This window comes from Ruditapes philippinarum, unplaced genomic scaffold, assembly GCF_026571515.1.
Source record: "Ruditapes philippinarum isolate M1 unplaced genomic scaffold, ASM2657151v2 ctg5951_1_1_1_1, whole genome shotgun sequence".
NCBI lineage: Eukaryota > Metazoa > Mollusca > Bivalvia > Venerida > Veneridae > Ruditapes > Ruditapes philippinarum.
The window spans coordinates 44,695-62,107 of record NW_026864549.1 but is presented as its reverse complement, the minus strand read 5'-3'; the positions used below and the strand labels follow the sequence as shown (position 1 = coordinate 62,107).

Genomic DNA, 17,413 nt, shown 5'->3' with positions numbered 1-17,413 from the left:
CATATAAATAGACCGAATTTTAATTAAAAGGAATCATAACGGAAAAGATAATTGAAAGAGATAGCTAAAATAGATAACAGAAAAGATAAAAGATATAAATTGACTAACACTATTAGAAAATGAAAGATAAAGATATAAAGGTATTCTAAGAAATATTTATTTGTCCTAGAAAGCTAGCACGTAACAATGTATTTAAAATGTAATTCAGTTTTAATAAACAGTTACATATGATGTAAATACATGCTTTATGATAAAGCGATCAGGATTATTTATTTATTTACTTATTTATATATACATATATATTTACAAGTATTATTTATTTTTATTTCGCAGGTCCATGCGCTGGTAGCGCACCTTCTGAAGAAATAAGAAATGGAGCAACGCGTACGGGATTCAGGAGCTATTATCAAAAGAGTTGAGCGAGATATTGACATGTTCCTACAGCGTATCATAACCACTGAATTCAAACCTGGTTGTGAATTCATGTCCCTGAGACGAAATCACAGTCAGCAGTTTGGAAGCTTTGTGAATCCTCGCCTCCTTAAAAGGCCCGGATGGAAAGATGATGTTTATTATGTTTGCAGACATCCGTGGTAAGATTTTAATACAAGTAGTAGTCACAGGCTGCAGTACCGAAGGGAGAAACTGTCGATGCCGTCAATGCTGTCAAAACTAAAACGGAGCATGAAAAGAGGGTTATAAGAGAGCAAGAGAAAGAAGAACGAGAAAAGAGAAGAGAGAGAAGAGGCAGCGAAAATTGCCAGGGATGAACAAAAACGAAAAAGGAATAAGGAAAGAGAAGAAAAATAAAAACAAAAGCAAATATCGACAGTGTTTTGCTCGAATGTTTCGAGTTTTTTCATTTGTGACTAATTGCAAAAATGATTAGCGTAATTGAATTGGAATTCAGAAAATGACTCGCCAAACTTTACATCAAGAAAAATTATCAGTGAAGGAAATTGTCTTCTAAGCCCCCCCCCCCCCCCTGCACACACACGAAGATTAAACAAGCGACTTACAACTTACCTTTTAACAGAAAAAAATTGAAAGATTTATTTTTAGTCATATAAAGTAAGTACACGTTTAATGTCAATTAAATTTGCTTTTGATGTGTTGTAGCTGTAGGTTAATAAAGTCAGTAGCAGAACATCTTTCTGCTAGGTTGTATGTTTGTGATGTATGCGGTATAAGCGGTGAAGCTGATGATGAAGAGCAGGGTATCGTGTGGTATGGCTGCGACGAAGACAGCTGTCAACGCTGGTACCATGATGATTGTTTAAGCCTGGCGGAGATGGAATGGGTGCTTGAAAGTCTTAGAGATAGTTCAAGCTGGTTTTGCGGACTTTGCAAGCCATGGTTGTACCAAGAAGAATGAATCTGTGATTACTGTTATGATTGTTATTCTATTATTTTTGTGTTTTGATAAAAGAAAAACAAAACAAAATAATAAAAAAATACTGAATATCAAGTAGAATAAATTATTTATGAAGAATTAATACATTTATTGTGTTATTATTTAATAACCCTTTCACCCCTTTAGAATGAACATTTCTACGAGTACGGATGGATACCCCTATTGGTAAATCTCTTGAACTTGAATCCTTTATTGCTACCACTAATTTGAAACTTACACAAATCGATAAGAAATCAACACCTAACATCACTAACGAAGAAAAATTAGGTCACATAGCACTAAGAAACAACAAAGACTTGATCATAAAAGCTGCTGACAAGGGAGGCGCAATAGTGATTTTCAATAAAAAAGACTATAATAAAAGAAGGATTAAGACAACTAAATGATAAACTTTACTACAGAGAAATTCCTAAAGATCTCACTACTAAGATAACTCAGGAAAAAAAATTCCTTCTTAAAATACCTCAATAAGCATAACCTACTTCCATCTGAAGCAATTTCATTCTTTCAGCCTAAACACTGCAGAACTCCAGTCTTTTACATGCTACCAAAAATTCACAAAGCCAATAATCCAGGGAGACCCATAGTATCAGCGTGTGAGGGACCAACTTAGAAACTATATATCAGAATTCATTGATTTACACATTTAACCTTTAGCGCAGTCGGTAGATATTAAAGACACAAATAACGGTCTATGCAAACTACACAATATAGGTAAAATACCAGCAGATGCATTACTAGTAACAATTGATGTCTCAGTCCTATATTCCTCACCGAGACGGTAAAGAAGCAGTGCACTGAACAAACGCCAATCACAAGAGCCTAAATCATGGATAATATTACGACTTATGTTATCTGTATTGACGCGACGTCAGATCATGGGGCAAACTGCACTTTTTGCTATAGTACAATATCTTAAAGTGTTGTTTTTCCAGGAACTATTTTATAAAATAATAAAAAATATATATCAAAATAAAGGAAAATTTTAACCTGACAAATTTTTTATCATTATGATTCGCCGTTCATTGATGCAGAATTTTGTCATAGCAAAATACAACATCAAACGATACCAAAATCGCATGTAGAGATGTAACGAAAATGTCTGAGTAACAGAAGATTATACTTACATTTTGCTAGAAACTGGCGCCAAAACGTTTTAAAATTCATACTGACGTTGACGTCATCATTTACGCAGATGATGTCATTTGAATTAACGTTAACGTTTGAAAAGTGCGGAGAAAAATGAAGATTCTGGAATGAGAAATTTGTGTAGAGATACAAGAATTGTGTTTAAAGAATGACGGGTAAGAAATTTTAAATGAATGTTTACCTAATATTTAACTTAATATTTAACTTAATTTTGAGATCATTTTTAGATTTTCAAAAATGCGTTTTCAAATCGTTTCTTTTCCTGTTTTTGTTAGAAAATAATATATATAGTTTGTAAATTATGGGCAAATATTTATGTCTAGCGGAAATGACCAAAATTGGAAATAATGCGTTTTATCGCGTCATTCACCTTAACATTTATCGAATAAAATAGTTTTAGCAATGAAACATTTTATTTCAAATTTATTCTAAATAATAGCGTTTTTCTGCTGTGTATGCTGACCAAATTTCATTTTGGTATCATTATTTACCTGCTATAACATGTATAAGTGATAATATTTCTAAGTCTAGCGAAAATGTCCCAAACGCTATTTTTGACATAAAGTAACGTCATTGTGCGTTTGGTTTCAAAAATTATTTAAATATCAAGTTAATTAAGTTACATTTGTATTCATAAGATATCAAATAAAGTCATTTAAAATATTAAGAAAAAGTGGAGAATCTTCTTATTTTATAATTATTTATTCTGTCAGTCACTGCATGATCTTTACAGGTAGATGCATACAAACTTATTCACAAAATGTAATATGTTTCCATTAAGCATGAATCGCGGAAAGCACGTATCGCGAGAATACTCCTGCAGGAGGACTGCGATTACTCGAGATGATGACAAGAAAAGCATTGATGCAAAGCATCAAAGGGCGTCCCAGCAAGAAATGCAGCAGGTGCAGATGAACTAGTAGATATATGATGATAAACTGTTCAATAATTGAGAAAAAATGTACATTTTTATGGCATTAATATGACACTATCAACTTTGAAACATTTTATTTAATTTGTTATTCGTGTTTAGTAAAGATGCCGAGGAATTATTCAAAGTTACAAATCAGATTTTATTAATTATTCAATTGATTGATAATTTAAGAAATGATAAAGAAAAATACAAATGTATATGTATATGGTTTAAGAATAAACAATATTATATATTGAAAGATTAACCATAATTTACTGACTTTTTCCAGTTAAGTTTTGACTTATAATCGTCGGTCATTATGACAATTGAATTCTTAAAATAATAGTAAACGTAAAAACTCAGTATTAAAATAGCGCATAAACACAAAAAAGAAAAGAAAACAATACTCATAAAATCTGTATTTTTTTATTAAAAAAGATATTACAATTAGTGTATAATAAACATTTATGCTCAACATGGTAATATAACAAGTGTCATATTGTTACTAAGTGTGAACAGATACCTTAAGAGGGGGTCTTCGCTAATAGCGATAACATAATAAGGGACAATTACACAAGTGTGGTGTTGATCATGCGTTACTCATATGGATTATAAATGATTGTATACATGTATATCCGTTGCTATTAATAATCACGATCATAAAGAAATAACAAGTAATATTCTAATTTCTAGCATGCCAATCAAATTTATAAATAATGAACAATGTCTTTCATTCGTTCATTCATAAGTGATATACAATTCTGGTAAAAACCAATGAACATATTTATTGTTTTTATCTCATATAGATAAAATAAAACATGTGATTTGTGTTGTTGGTTTTTTTTTCGAATTGTATGTTTATGTATAATAATAAGCAATAATTTTGAGAGTTGATCTGTGTTTATTAATTATTGTAACCAAACTAAGTGACAAACATTCATTTTGAAAAAAAGCTTATTTATCTGTAAAATATTTGTTCTGTTCTGTAACGATATCAAACATCTACTCCAAAACCGGGAGAGACCGGACAATAAACGTGTGGTACTATTCGCCGGTCGTCAAAATAGACCAGGAGAGACCGGGAATTACCGACAGGAGTACATTCCTCTATAAATAGATTTTCGGAATATTTAGGTCATCAACTCATCATTCTATTTACAGCTTTCGGAATAACATACCATAATAATCCACTGTGTACTACAAAATGATAAATAAAAATACATTGAAGAGCGCGATTTATTGACGGAAAAGGTTATTTAATTTGAAAATGTTTGCATTGCGAAATTCTCCAGTTCGCTATTCATTGTACATATCGCGACTAATTAATAATCAAGCACCCTCATACCGATCGGAATGATCGGCTTTTATTATGAACAACTATAAAAGGCTCGAGAAGTTGCTGTCGCCCTTTCACAAAATCTGATTTCATTACATAAAAGGCGCCGCGCTTCGGCGCGGACGCCAATGATGAGCATTCATAGTTTATTCACATTTTTCAGGTGGTTCCAAAAGACAAAATATTCAGAAAAGAATAGACAACAAGAAAGGAAAGCGGAAGAAACAGAAGTTGGATTGGTATAAGAGAAACGCAGCGAATATCAACTACCATCGTAGAAATAAAATACAAGGTAGCTTTTACATTTCTTCCGTATTTTTATGAAGTAAATGTAATTCATTAATAAATTTGTTCGTTCATTCGTTCGTTCGTTCGTCCATTCATTCATTCATGCATTCATGCATTCATGCATTCATTTTCTGTTAATGAACAAGATTATTTGTTGAATCAATCAATCAATCAATCGATCGATCGATCGATCAATCGATCAATCAATCAATCAATCAATCAATCAATTTATCAATCTATCGGTAGATGAATAATTGACTTTTTAAGTATTTTTTAAAAAAAATGATACACTTCCGCCAGCAGTCTAACTTTTTGTCATGAATGTGTTCAACGTTTTAAATTTATTTCCAGATTATTCACAGACGGACAATGCATTGAGAAAACGGTATATTAGACAGACACAAGCGGAGGCAAAAAAGAGGAGAACAGAGTATCAGAGAAAATGGAGGTCGTAGAGAAAAAAGAAAGTCAGTGACATAGAAATTGCAAGCTTTCCAAATAGAATGAAAAAGTTACGAGCTTTGAAAAAGATGAAATCTTCTTTGCCGAAAACACCAACCAAGAGAGCAGCAACAATCGCGGCATATTTTGAAAACCATAAAAGTCCGGTCGTTCAATCCGTAAGAAAGAAATTAATTTCAAATAATGATAGCAGAGAAGATATGGTTTTACTAGAGGCTGTTATGTGCGACATAAAAGAAAATTTGAAACTCAAGAAAAAGAAAAGATCACATGAGGCGAGAATTGAAATGAACTCTATCACAACAACTATTAGTGGAGAGTCAGTCAGTAAATCAAGATGCAAAGTTAAGCTTGCTAAAAAACTAAGTGTTCCAGTTAGAACTATAGCAAAAGGGTATAGAATTAGATCTCAGATCTCCCACGCTGATGAGTCGTGTTTCAAATATACCACTCGCAAAACCCGCAAAGATGCGATATCAGAAGAACTTAAAAGAAAAATTTATGATTTTTGGTGTGCACCTGACAATTCCCATCCTTCAGGCAATAAGAATGACGTAAAACGAGTTAGAACTGGTTTTAAGTCTTACACAAGTCATACAGTACAGGTTTTACGGAAAACTCAAACAGAAATTTACACAGACTTTAAACAAAGCAACCCTGACATTAAGATATCACAGCGTTCATTTGAGCGATGTAAACCATTTTTCATATTACAAGCGACAACAAAAGACAGAATAACTTGCTGCTGCAGATATCATATAGAAATAAAATCTGTATTCAGAAAATGCATGGACTTCAGGAAAAAGAATTGTAATGAATCCCCAGCACCAGTCTATGATAACGTATACGACATGTGCGAGAAAACTTTGTGTACACCTGTAGAAGAAAATCGGTACAAACAGATTTGCCTCGATCGGAAATGCGACAAATGCGGCGTTTCTGATGACCTGTTCTTAACAGAAGAATTAACCACAGATGACAGTGCACCCACAGTAAAATGGGAATGTTTCGAGTACCAAAATATTCAAGTAAGGGAAACAACAAGAAGAAAACTGCTACTCGTAAAACGTGAAACTAAACCAGGCGTATTGTTCATGTACCTTTCTAAACTCTTGAAAACCTTTCCTGGTCATAATTTTCGATCGAAATGGCAGAGTTCTCAGTTTAAAAACATTGTTGATAACTTGCCGCAAAATCACTGTATAACTATTCATGATTACTCGGAAAATTATCGATGTTCTGATAAAATTGAAATTCAGTCAAGTTATTTTCAGAAAACTGAAATTTCAATACATGTAACGCTACTATATCGTCATGCCGTACAAAATACTGACGGCATTCAAAGTACACCTGAAAATCCAGAAATTGTTTTAGAACATTTTTATGTTATATCTGCTGACGAGAAACATGACCAGCATTTTACCCATAAAGTTCAAGAGGAAATATCATTATATCTGCAATCAATAGGCTACAATGTTGACGTAATGCATGAATTCTGTGACGGCTGTTCTGTTCAGTATAAAAGCAGGAACTGCTACGGTGATATTGCCTTTTCCGTAGGATCATTCAACTACAAGACATTAATAAGAAACTTTTTTGAAACAAGTCACGCAAAAGGCCCTCAAGATGCAGCAGGAGGGCTGTTGAAGCGTCAAGCAGATTTAGCAATCTTGAGGGGTGCAGTTGTTATCCAGAGTGCCAAAGATTTGTTTCAATTTGCCCAAAATAATTTGACGGAGACAAAATCCGATAAATGTCAACGGCGGATATTTAGATACTGTGAAAGCATCGACAGATCTACTGCACGTCTATATAAACCCATTCCCGGTATAAGGTCAACCCATCAAGTCATAACAAATGCAAACACTAAACACAGCAAATTACAAATCAGCTGTCTATCCTGCTACGAGTGTACGAATTGTATAATGGGAAAAATAAGCCGGTGTAAAAACATGCACATTACTGGACAGACTACTTTTCTTCAGCCTGAAGCAGACGGCACTTTAAATGGTAATACGTCGCTTGTAGCTGAAGAACCGTCTACGGTGGAACTTATTCAGGAGGGAATGGTCTTTGCTGCACTGTGCGATGACGAAGACTATGATTATTACCTCGTGAGAGCAGATACATCTGCTTTTGTGCTCGGAAAACGTACCACTGATGAATGGGGAACAACATGGCCACAAGGAACGCCTGTTATACGAGGGCATTACTATATAAAGTCTGGAAATAATCCCCTGCTCAATACCTTGCTATGCAAAAACTATGCATTAATTCCAGCAGTTTCTGTTTTGTACATAATTGAAGGGGGGAAGAATAAAAATAAACTAAAATTGAATGAAAATGACCATCTTTCAATTTTGAAAGTTTTGGAGGAACGGGATGCTACAATATAAACAATGTAAATGCATATAAATCCACTCTTAATGTTTTATACGAAGCTAAAATTGTTGTTGTTGTGGCATGTATTTAATATGATGTTATATAAATACATATACTTAGAGCATAAAGCATAACGTGTTGTTTTGAACAGTGTTTACAATGACGTTTGAAATTAAGGATGTTGACGTTACGCTAATTAGCTTCAATATCTGACGTCGCGTCATTACGGAAAACATGCTTTAAATCTAAGAACAGGTATCAGGCAACACAATGAACACTAAATGCGCTCCAAGTTATGCAGTCATTTTTATGTCATACCTAGAAAATCGACTCCTCAACACTCAAAAACTCGATTTCTCGTGGGCGTTTCTCTTGTATGTAAACATTAGGTTTTGACAGTTGACAGATGATGTTTTCAGAGTATGTCATATTTTAGGTAATTGCTTTTAGTCTTATATAATATTTTGTATATCCAGTTTATTTAAACTTTGCATACTTAAAATATAATCTTTAAATATGTTTGTGTGTATGGACAACAAAGTTCCAGCAATGACCTTCATCGTTTTTACAAAGGGGCAGTACCTGGGAAAAGGAAGGCGGACTCTACAGAGAGGGGAACAAAAAAGAAAGCGTGGAGAAACTACGAATCGCACAGAAAAGAGAGAAAAATTAATGATAAATGGAAAGAAGGTCGCGAGTGGCTAAATTACGATGCCGAAAAAGGCATGACATGTTCGTCGTGCTTTGAAATGTATGGGAAAAAACCACCCAAGAACTGCTTATTTTAAAGGGCAAAACACAATTTTACAGGATGTAGAACTTTAGAATTTCGACAGTTATTTTATTAAAGCTTTATCCCATCAGTCAGGTGGAGATTTATGATGACATTTTCATAATTTGGCCACACAGTCTCAGGGAATTGTATTCCTGAAACATGGCCGCTTTAAATAATTACCATGAACTAATAAAATTTACATATGAGCTAAAATCACATGAAAAATACACAACAAAGTTTATTTGTTCCTGGTGTCTTACGCATTATGCACGCCGTGATTCACTGAGTAGACACTCAATAAATATACATGGGTTTGATGAAACTAAATTTGAAACTATCAAAGTCGACAAAGAACCAAGGACAACACCTAATTCAACAGAAACCAAGTTTAAAACATTAAAAAAAATGCCAACATTTAGAATTATCAACAACAGAGGTACTCAACAAATAATCAAGACCAGAAACACTCTATCAACATTATCACCAATAAAGTAAGGACAGCAGTATTAAGACTATGTGAAGATGAAATTGGACAATACAGTTGTATAAACGAACAGATCATTTCCATAGGATAAATATATGGTAGTTTTAATAAAACAAACTAAGTAGGACATATTAACAATATATTGCCAGCAGTCTAAAAATTTCTCGGCAGACTTCCATAATTCAACCAAATATAGTAAGTATGGTCACGTGACTTTTAGTTTGCACATTTTATATACTTCAGGGCTGAAATTTTCAAAATGTTTTGTATTATCCTCATGAAGCTCATTGTTTAAGATCGAAACCAGTAGATAGATAAATCACGTTAACCCACTCTGGTGTTCCTGACGTGTTGTTCTTCATCCCTTCCTAAACGAATGGTTGTTGTCTACATATCTTTGATATGAGTGTACAAATATGTGATTTTCTTTATCTTGTTTAATTGAAGGCCATATTGTAAATAACATACATGTATAACTATGTATTTCTTATTCTAACACTCCTCGTGATTTTGTCGCAATAGACAAAGAGGAAAAAACGGTGTTAAACTGCCAATAAACACCGGTGAGGAACTACGTATGCGGCTGTTATTTTTTCTCCCTCGATTATATAGTTTACAAGGCCTTTTAAAGCAACAATAAAAAGTATCTTCATTTATATTTTCAGTTCTTATAATGTTTTCTTTTCATACAATACCGAAAAAATATCTCACATACACTAACACCACAGATTTGATCCATATCAGTTGATAAATATTTTGACAAAACGGCGCCAATCCGTAAGCAGCATAATGACGTCATCCTAAGTAGACAACTCATTCATAAATCCTGACGTCATTTCAAACATACAAGATTGTAAAATTGGGCACTGATGTAAACACAATACAACTCATTCTAAGACGTAAGTTTTTATTGTTGAAAACTTGATAAAATAACTTTTTTTCTTATTAATTCTTTTGTTATTTTAGCAGCAGTAGGGTGCGAAATCGAACAGCGTTATACGAAAATCGGTACCTACGACCTTCGTGGTCAATTCCTACGCATCAAAACTCAAAACCGGTGTTAAATAGCCGAGAAACACCGCTAAAACCGATATTATTTCTTAATATATTACCTTCATAACATATAAATGTTTATTATTAATTCATTATAATTATAATTATTATTGTTATTATTATTATTATTATTATTATTAACAACAACAACATCTTTTATAATTTACTGATACTTTGTTACCTTTAACGTTAACGTTTGGCGCGGCTTGAGACGCCTCGTTACGTTTTTTTTTTATCTGAACGGAAATGCAATGCTCTTAACAATGCAAACGTTCCTACAAACATCACGGTGCTTTTATTTAAAACGCCGCAATGATTGGGTTTTGTTGTTGTTGTCTTTTTGGTCTTTTTGCTTAATTTGGTAATTCAAATAAAGATATTGAAAATATCTAAAATAAGATTATATAAGTGTAATTATTTCAGTAAAATATGTTTTACATTAATGAAATAACGTCATTTCCTTTATGTATCAACTGATGAAGCTTAGTATACCGCCCATTGGGCGTTAACGAGGCTTGCAGTACTGTGCACGCTGGTATTTCACTGAAACAACTGAAATATCAAATTGATATTTTTCACTGTCAAATAACAATCAAATATCTGTTTTATATTTCACTGATATATTTCTCTAAACCATCGAAAAGCATGTAATAAATGTATACAATTACATTTCTGATGGAGACATTGTATGGTTGCAATTGGTAGTATAGTGTAATATAAATACAGCAAATCAATTCGATTTTTGTGGTGAGTTTCACCAAGCCTTGTTCCACTTAATTTACAATTTAGTCGTGCAAATTTTGTTTATAACAAATTCTTTTCAGTTTTAAACTTGCAGAGACTTTGTTGTTGTTGTCTTTTTGGTCTTTTTTGCTTAATTTGGTAATTCAAATAAAGATATCATTGAAAATATCTGAAATAAGATTATATAAGTGTAATTATTTTAGTAAAATATGATTTACATTAAAGAAATAACATAATTTCCTTTATGTATCAACTAACGAGGCTAATAAAGCGAAACATGTATTGATTTAAATTTGTGTTGGTTTTGATCTATTTGTCGTATTATTTTAGAGGTAAATACTTGTTTTGTGTTTGTACGGGTTTTTTTATTGTTTTTTTTATTGTTTTTTTTTTATTTATTTATTTTTTTTTCTGATGTTTTTTATATAATTATCTTTGTGTTTAATGAAATTATTTATCTTATTAGATCTTTTGTACAGAGAATAAGTTCCCGATTACGTTACATCGATTTGAAGAATAAACGCATTCTCACTGTAGAACCCTTGGCGTTGTGTGTAAGTATACCGCCCATTGGGCGTTAACGAGGCTTGCAGTACTGTGCACGCTGGTATTTCACTGAAACAACTGAAATATCAAATTGATATTTTTCACTGTTTCAAACAGTCAAATATCAGTTTTATATTTCACTGATATATTTCTATAAACCATCGAAAAGCATGTAATAAAGGCTTAAAGGTATACAATTACATTTCTGATGGAGACATTGTATGGTTGCAATTGGTAGTATAGTGTGATATAAATACAGCAAATCTATTCGATTTTTGTGGTGAGTTTCACCCAGCCTTGTTTCCCTTAATTAACAATTTAGTCATGCAAATTTTGTTTATATCAAATTCTTTTCAGTTTTAAACTTGCAGAGACTTTGTTGTTGTTGTTGTCTTTTTGGTCTTTTTGCTTAATTTGGTAATTCAAATAAAGATATCATTGAAAATATCTGAAATAAGATTATATAAGTGTAATTATTTTAGTAAAATATGATTTACATTAAAGAAATAACATCATTTCCTTTATGTATCAACTAACAAAGCTAATAGAGCGAAACATGTATTGATCTAAATTTGTGTTGGTTTTGATCTATTTGTCCTATTATTTTAGAGGTAAATACTTGTTTTGTGTTTGTACGGTTTTTTTTATTGTTTTTTTTTATTGTTTTTTTTATTTTTTTTTTTTTCTGATGTTTTTTTATATAATTATCTTTGTATTTAATCAAATTATTTATCTTATTAGATATTTTGTTCAGAGAATAGGTTCCCGCTAACGTTACTGTATACGTAACGTAGATTTGAAGAATAAAGGCATTCTCACTAGATCCCTTGGCGTTGTGTGTTAGTATACCGCCCATTGGGCGTTAATGAGGCTTGCAGTACTGTGCACGCTGGTATTTCACTGAAACAACTGAAATATCAAATTGATATTTTTCACTGTTTCAAACAGTCAAATATCAGTTTTATATTTCACTGATATATTTCTATTAACCATCGAAAAGCATGTAATAAATGTATACAATTACATTTCTGATGGAGACATTGTATGGTTGCAATTGGTAGTATAGTGTAATATAAATACAGCAAATCTATTCAATTTTTGTGGTGAGTTTCACACAGCCTTGTTTCCCTTAATTAACAATTTAGTCATGCAAATTTTGTTTATAACATATTCTTTTCAGTTTTAAACTTGCAGAGACTTTGTTGTTGTTGTCTTTTTGGTCTTTTTGCTTAATTTGGTAATTCAAATAAAGATATCATTGAAAATATCTGAAATAAGATTATATAAGTGTAATTATTGAAGTAAAATATGATTTACATTAAAGAAATAACGTCATTTCCTTTATGTATCAACTAACGAAGCTAATAAAGACGCGACATCAGATCATGGGGCAAACTGCACTTTTTGCTGTAGTACAATATCTTGAAGTGTTGTTTTTCCAGGAACTATTTTATAAAATAATAAAAATTATATATCAAAATAAAGGAAAATTTTCACCTGACAAAATTTTTATCATTATGATTCGCCGTTCATTGATGCAGAATTTTGTCATAGCAAAATACAACATCAAACGATACCAAAATCGCATGTAGAGATGTAACGAAAATGTCTGAGTAACAGAAGATTATACTTACATTTTGCCAGAAACTGGCGCCAAAACGTTTTAAAATTCATACTGACGTTGACGTCATCATTTACGCAGATGATGTCATTTGAATTAACGTTAACGTTTGAAAAGTGCGGAGAAAAATGAAGATTTCGTGAATGAGAAATTTGTGTAGAGATACAAGAATTGTGTTTAAAGAATGACGGGTAAGAAATTTTAAATGAATGTTTACCTAATATTTAACTTAATTTTGAGATCATTTTTAGATTTTCAAAAATGCGTTTTCAAATTGTTTCTTTTCCTGTTTTTGTTAGAAAATAATATATATAGTTTGTAAATTATGGGCAAATATTTATGTCTAGCGGAAATGGCCAAAATTGGAAATAATGCGTTTTATCGCGTCATTCACCTTAACATTTATCGAATAAAATAGTTTTAGCAATGAAACATTTTATTTCAAATTTATTCTAAATAATAGCGTTTTTCTGCTGTGTATGCTGACCAAATTTCATTTTGGTATCATTATTTACCTGCTATAAGTGATAATATTTCTAAGTCTAGCGAAAATGTCCCAAACGCTATTTTTGACATAAAGTAACGTCATTGTGCGTTTGGTTTCAAAAATTATTTAAATATCAAATTAAGTTACATTTGTATTCATAAGATATCAAATAAGGTCATTTAAAATATTGTTGTTGTTGTGGCATGTATTTAATATGATGTTATATAAATACATATACTTAGAGCATAAAGCATAACGTGTTGTTTTGAACAGTGTTTACAATGACGTTTGAAATTAAGGATTTTGACGTTACGCTAATTAGATTCAATATCTGACGTCGCGTCAATTAAGCGAAACATGTATTGATCTAAATTTGTGTTGGTTTTGATCTATTTGTCCTATTATTTTAGAGGTAAATACTTAATGTATTGATTAATGATTCAATGTTTTGTGTTTGTACGTTGTTTTTTGTTTTTTTTTTTTTGTTTTTTTTTTTTTATATTTATTCTTTTGATGTTTTTTATATAATTATCTTTGTATTTAATGAAATGATTTATCTTATTAGATCTTTTGTACAGAGAATACGTTCCCGATTACATTATAATTATGTAACGTCGATTTGAAGAATAAACGCAATCTCACTAGAACCCTTTGGCGTTGACTGTTAGTATACCGCCCATTGGGCGTTAACGAGGCTTGCAGTACTGTGCACGCTGGTATTTCACTGAAACAACTGAAATATCAAATTGATATTTTTCACTGTTTCAAACAGTCAAATATCAGTTTTATATTTCACTGACATATCAGGGCCAAAACTCCATTTTTGGGGAAGGGGCCTCAGCCTTTTCCTTGGGGAAAATATGCGTGATTTTGGCATACTTTGGGAAAATGGGTCTCAAATTTAACACAAACTTTTTACAAGTTCTTCAAAATAGAAAAACAAAAAGCACCTAGAAATACTAATAAGGCAGTAAAAGACTTTAATTCAACACCATCATTTAATTTTGTTATAAATTCTATGGGAAATTTCAAAAAGCTAGGGAATTTTGAGGACCAAACTGGGGAAAAAAGAGGCTAGTTTGGTTGGGGAAGCAGCCTATAATAGGCCTCTACAAAGAAGGGTTTTTTTGCCCTGCATATTTCTATAAACCATCGAAAAGCATGTAATAAATGTATACAATTACATGTCTGGTGGAGACATTGTATGGTTGCAATTGGTAGTGTCGTGTAATATAATTACAGCAAATCTATTCGATTTTTGTGGTGAGTTTCACCCAGCCTTGTTTCCCTTGATTAACAATTTAGTCATGCAAATTTTGTTTACAACAAATTCTTTTAAGTTTTAAATTTGCAGGGAATCGATATATGGTGAAAGACATCCAGACTGGACCCAACATGATTTACATTCCGAACAAATTTACAGTACTATCAAGAGTGGAGTTTTTTTTTAAATAAAAACGACGTAAAACCATTTTAATTCAACTTTTACATACTGCAAATCGCAATATACACGGCATTGACATAAAATCATTCCACCAAAACAACGTGGGTAAGGTTAACAAAGGATTAAGGACTTAAGGACAAATGTAGACTGGAAAGGACTTTTAGGACATTTCTTCTAATCTGCGCCGGATATGTTCTTTGTAATAAAACGTTTAACATTTTTTTTTCATTTATATAGATTCTATTTCTATTTATTGATTTATTTATTAATATTTTGCTTTTTTGGCATTTTTAGAAAATGGTGTTACAAATAATCAAATAATTATGCTATTGGATGCTTTTATTAAATAATTATAACATTATAATTATAAACTTGCTGAAATCATATAATGTTAACAGCTTTACTTTTAGACAATGAATTAATAATTAAAATTAAATGTTAGATTACAAGGTGTTTTTGAATATTTTTCTTTTTTATTGCAATTTATATTTTAAATTATGTGCCTAAATGGGCACTTTAGTTTACATTTCAAGACTTATCACGGTATCATCATAGGTGTTCGGCGCGTTGATTGGTCACTACCCCCGCCCCCCCCCCCCCCTCACCCACTTTAGTGACTTTACAACCCTCCTACCCCTCAAAACCATGTAAAATCATTTGAAACATGTTTTAACATTTGGTATATGCTTTCAACTCAATTACTTTCATTTCCTACAAAAAAAAAATTGATATGTCGTACACTTTTTAAAATTATCTTGAAGTTAATTTTTTTTTCTTATTATTGATATCATTTTGAAAATTTCATCCTTTGCCCATAAAAACTTATTACCAAAACGTTTTTATCTTAAGTAGGCTAAGTCATACTTCTTGGCGCACTTGATTTAAAGCAACAGGAATGGTCCAAATATAATAAATAGTGGACTCGGTTCCGCACACAAAGCATAATGATTTTTTATACTGAAAGGTTATTTTACATCTTAAACATGTTTTTTAAATTATTTAACATCTCCAAGTCCAGATAAGATATATTTTTTTTGCAAATTTTCAGGACTTCAAATGCACATTCTTACTACAGTATACAAACATTTATTTCCAAGCATAGTAGCACACGGGAAACATGTAACAGCAATGGAAACATACTTTTTTACCACTTGTAGGTAGTAAACACAGACATAAAAATTATTATTGAAAGTTTTTTCATCTATTTAGTTATGATTTGTTCCATTAAAAGTTTGGTATTATTTTAAACAAAAGAATCAAGGTGAAATGACTTATCGTTTGGTAGTTGGGAGAAGTTAATTCATGTGCATATAGATTCTATTTCATAACTAACAGCAAATTTGCCATAACAAAAACATACATTTCTTTTCAAATATATATTTTATGATAATCTTTACTTTAAAATAGAAATTAGCATGGTTTAATTGCTGAATAGGTTGTTTTATGTGTGACCTACACAGCCACGTAAACATGTATTTACATTTTCGTCTGCACTCTCCAGGGAGAGGCTGGGGTGCAAGATCCCTGATAATGAGATTATGTCATATCCTGTTGAAAACATGCCAGTTCAGTGAAACAGAAATGAAAACTGAATAAATTCATTTGAATTTTCAAGAAAAATGAAAAATGGGAAAGTGTGCGGAACCGGGTACTACACTGATTCTTTACAGTAGATCTACAAAAAAATGTATACTTTAAGTTCTGCCTACCTTAAACCTTGCCTCCTCTTGCATCTCTGTTTGTTCTCTCTTAGCCTTTGTTAACGTAGATTTAAATTTGAAAGAGATTTAGTTTGATTTTGAGAAAGAAACTGAGCACCAGGTCCAGTGACGTCACATTTACCATAGCCAAAATTGTCAAACATTAAAAAAGCCATTAAATTTCATAAAATGCAAGAATGAGTTCTTCTATCGAAATGATATATTCATAAATCAACCAACAAAGAAACATAATTATTAATAAACGTACGAGCATCTCTATCTTCTATGTTTTTCTCTCGACAGCGTTTGTTCGTGACAACATCCTCCATATTGAATAAACAAATGAGATCTATGACGTCATATTGTTGGTGATGTGTGACGTCATTAAAGAGCATTCGCAAACTAATTATGTATAGATGCAAAATGATAATTTGGATGTTACCGAGTGTGCTACTTGTAAAACCACCCATTCAATAATATATTGAAAATGACTTGTACACTTATCATTTTACAAGGCCCATCATAAAAACCTACTTTTAAAGTTATTTCTTTTTTTATTTCGCATTAAAGTTTCAATTTAAGTCCCAATTTAACATTAATCTATATCTATAAAAT

The 17,413-nt window shown here is 31.7% G+C and overlaps 2 protein-coding genes across 2 annotated transcripts in view; one reads left to right on the top strand and one right to left on the bottom strand.

The window, feature by feature from the left end:
• Nucleotides 1-17,193, bottom strand: part of LOC132726036 (uncharacterized) — a 71,530-nt gene extending 54,337 nt beyond the window's left edge. The window contains exon 1 of the mRNA XM_060711286.1: nt 17,067-17,193. Within this exon, the coding sequence (XP_060567269.1) occupies nt 17,067-17,193 (127 nt within the window). The remainder of the gene's footprint in view (nt 1-17,066) is intronic.
• On the top strand, nt 2,712-8,164 carry LOC132726038 (uncharacterized). The gene is given in 3 exon segments (XM_060711288.1): nt 2,712-2,718; nt 4,949-5,124; nt 5,463-8,164. Coding segments are annotated over 3 exon segments (2,679 nt in total). The 3' UTR covers nt 7,959-8,164.
• Nucleotides 17,194-17,413: the final 220 nt, after the last annotated feature.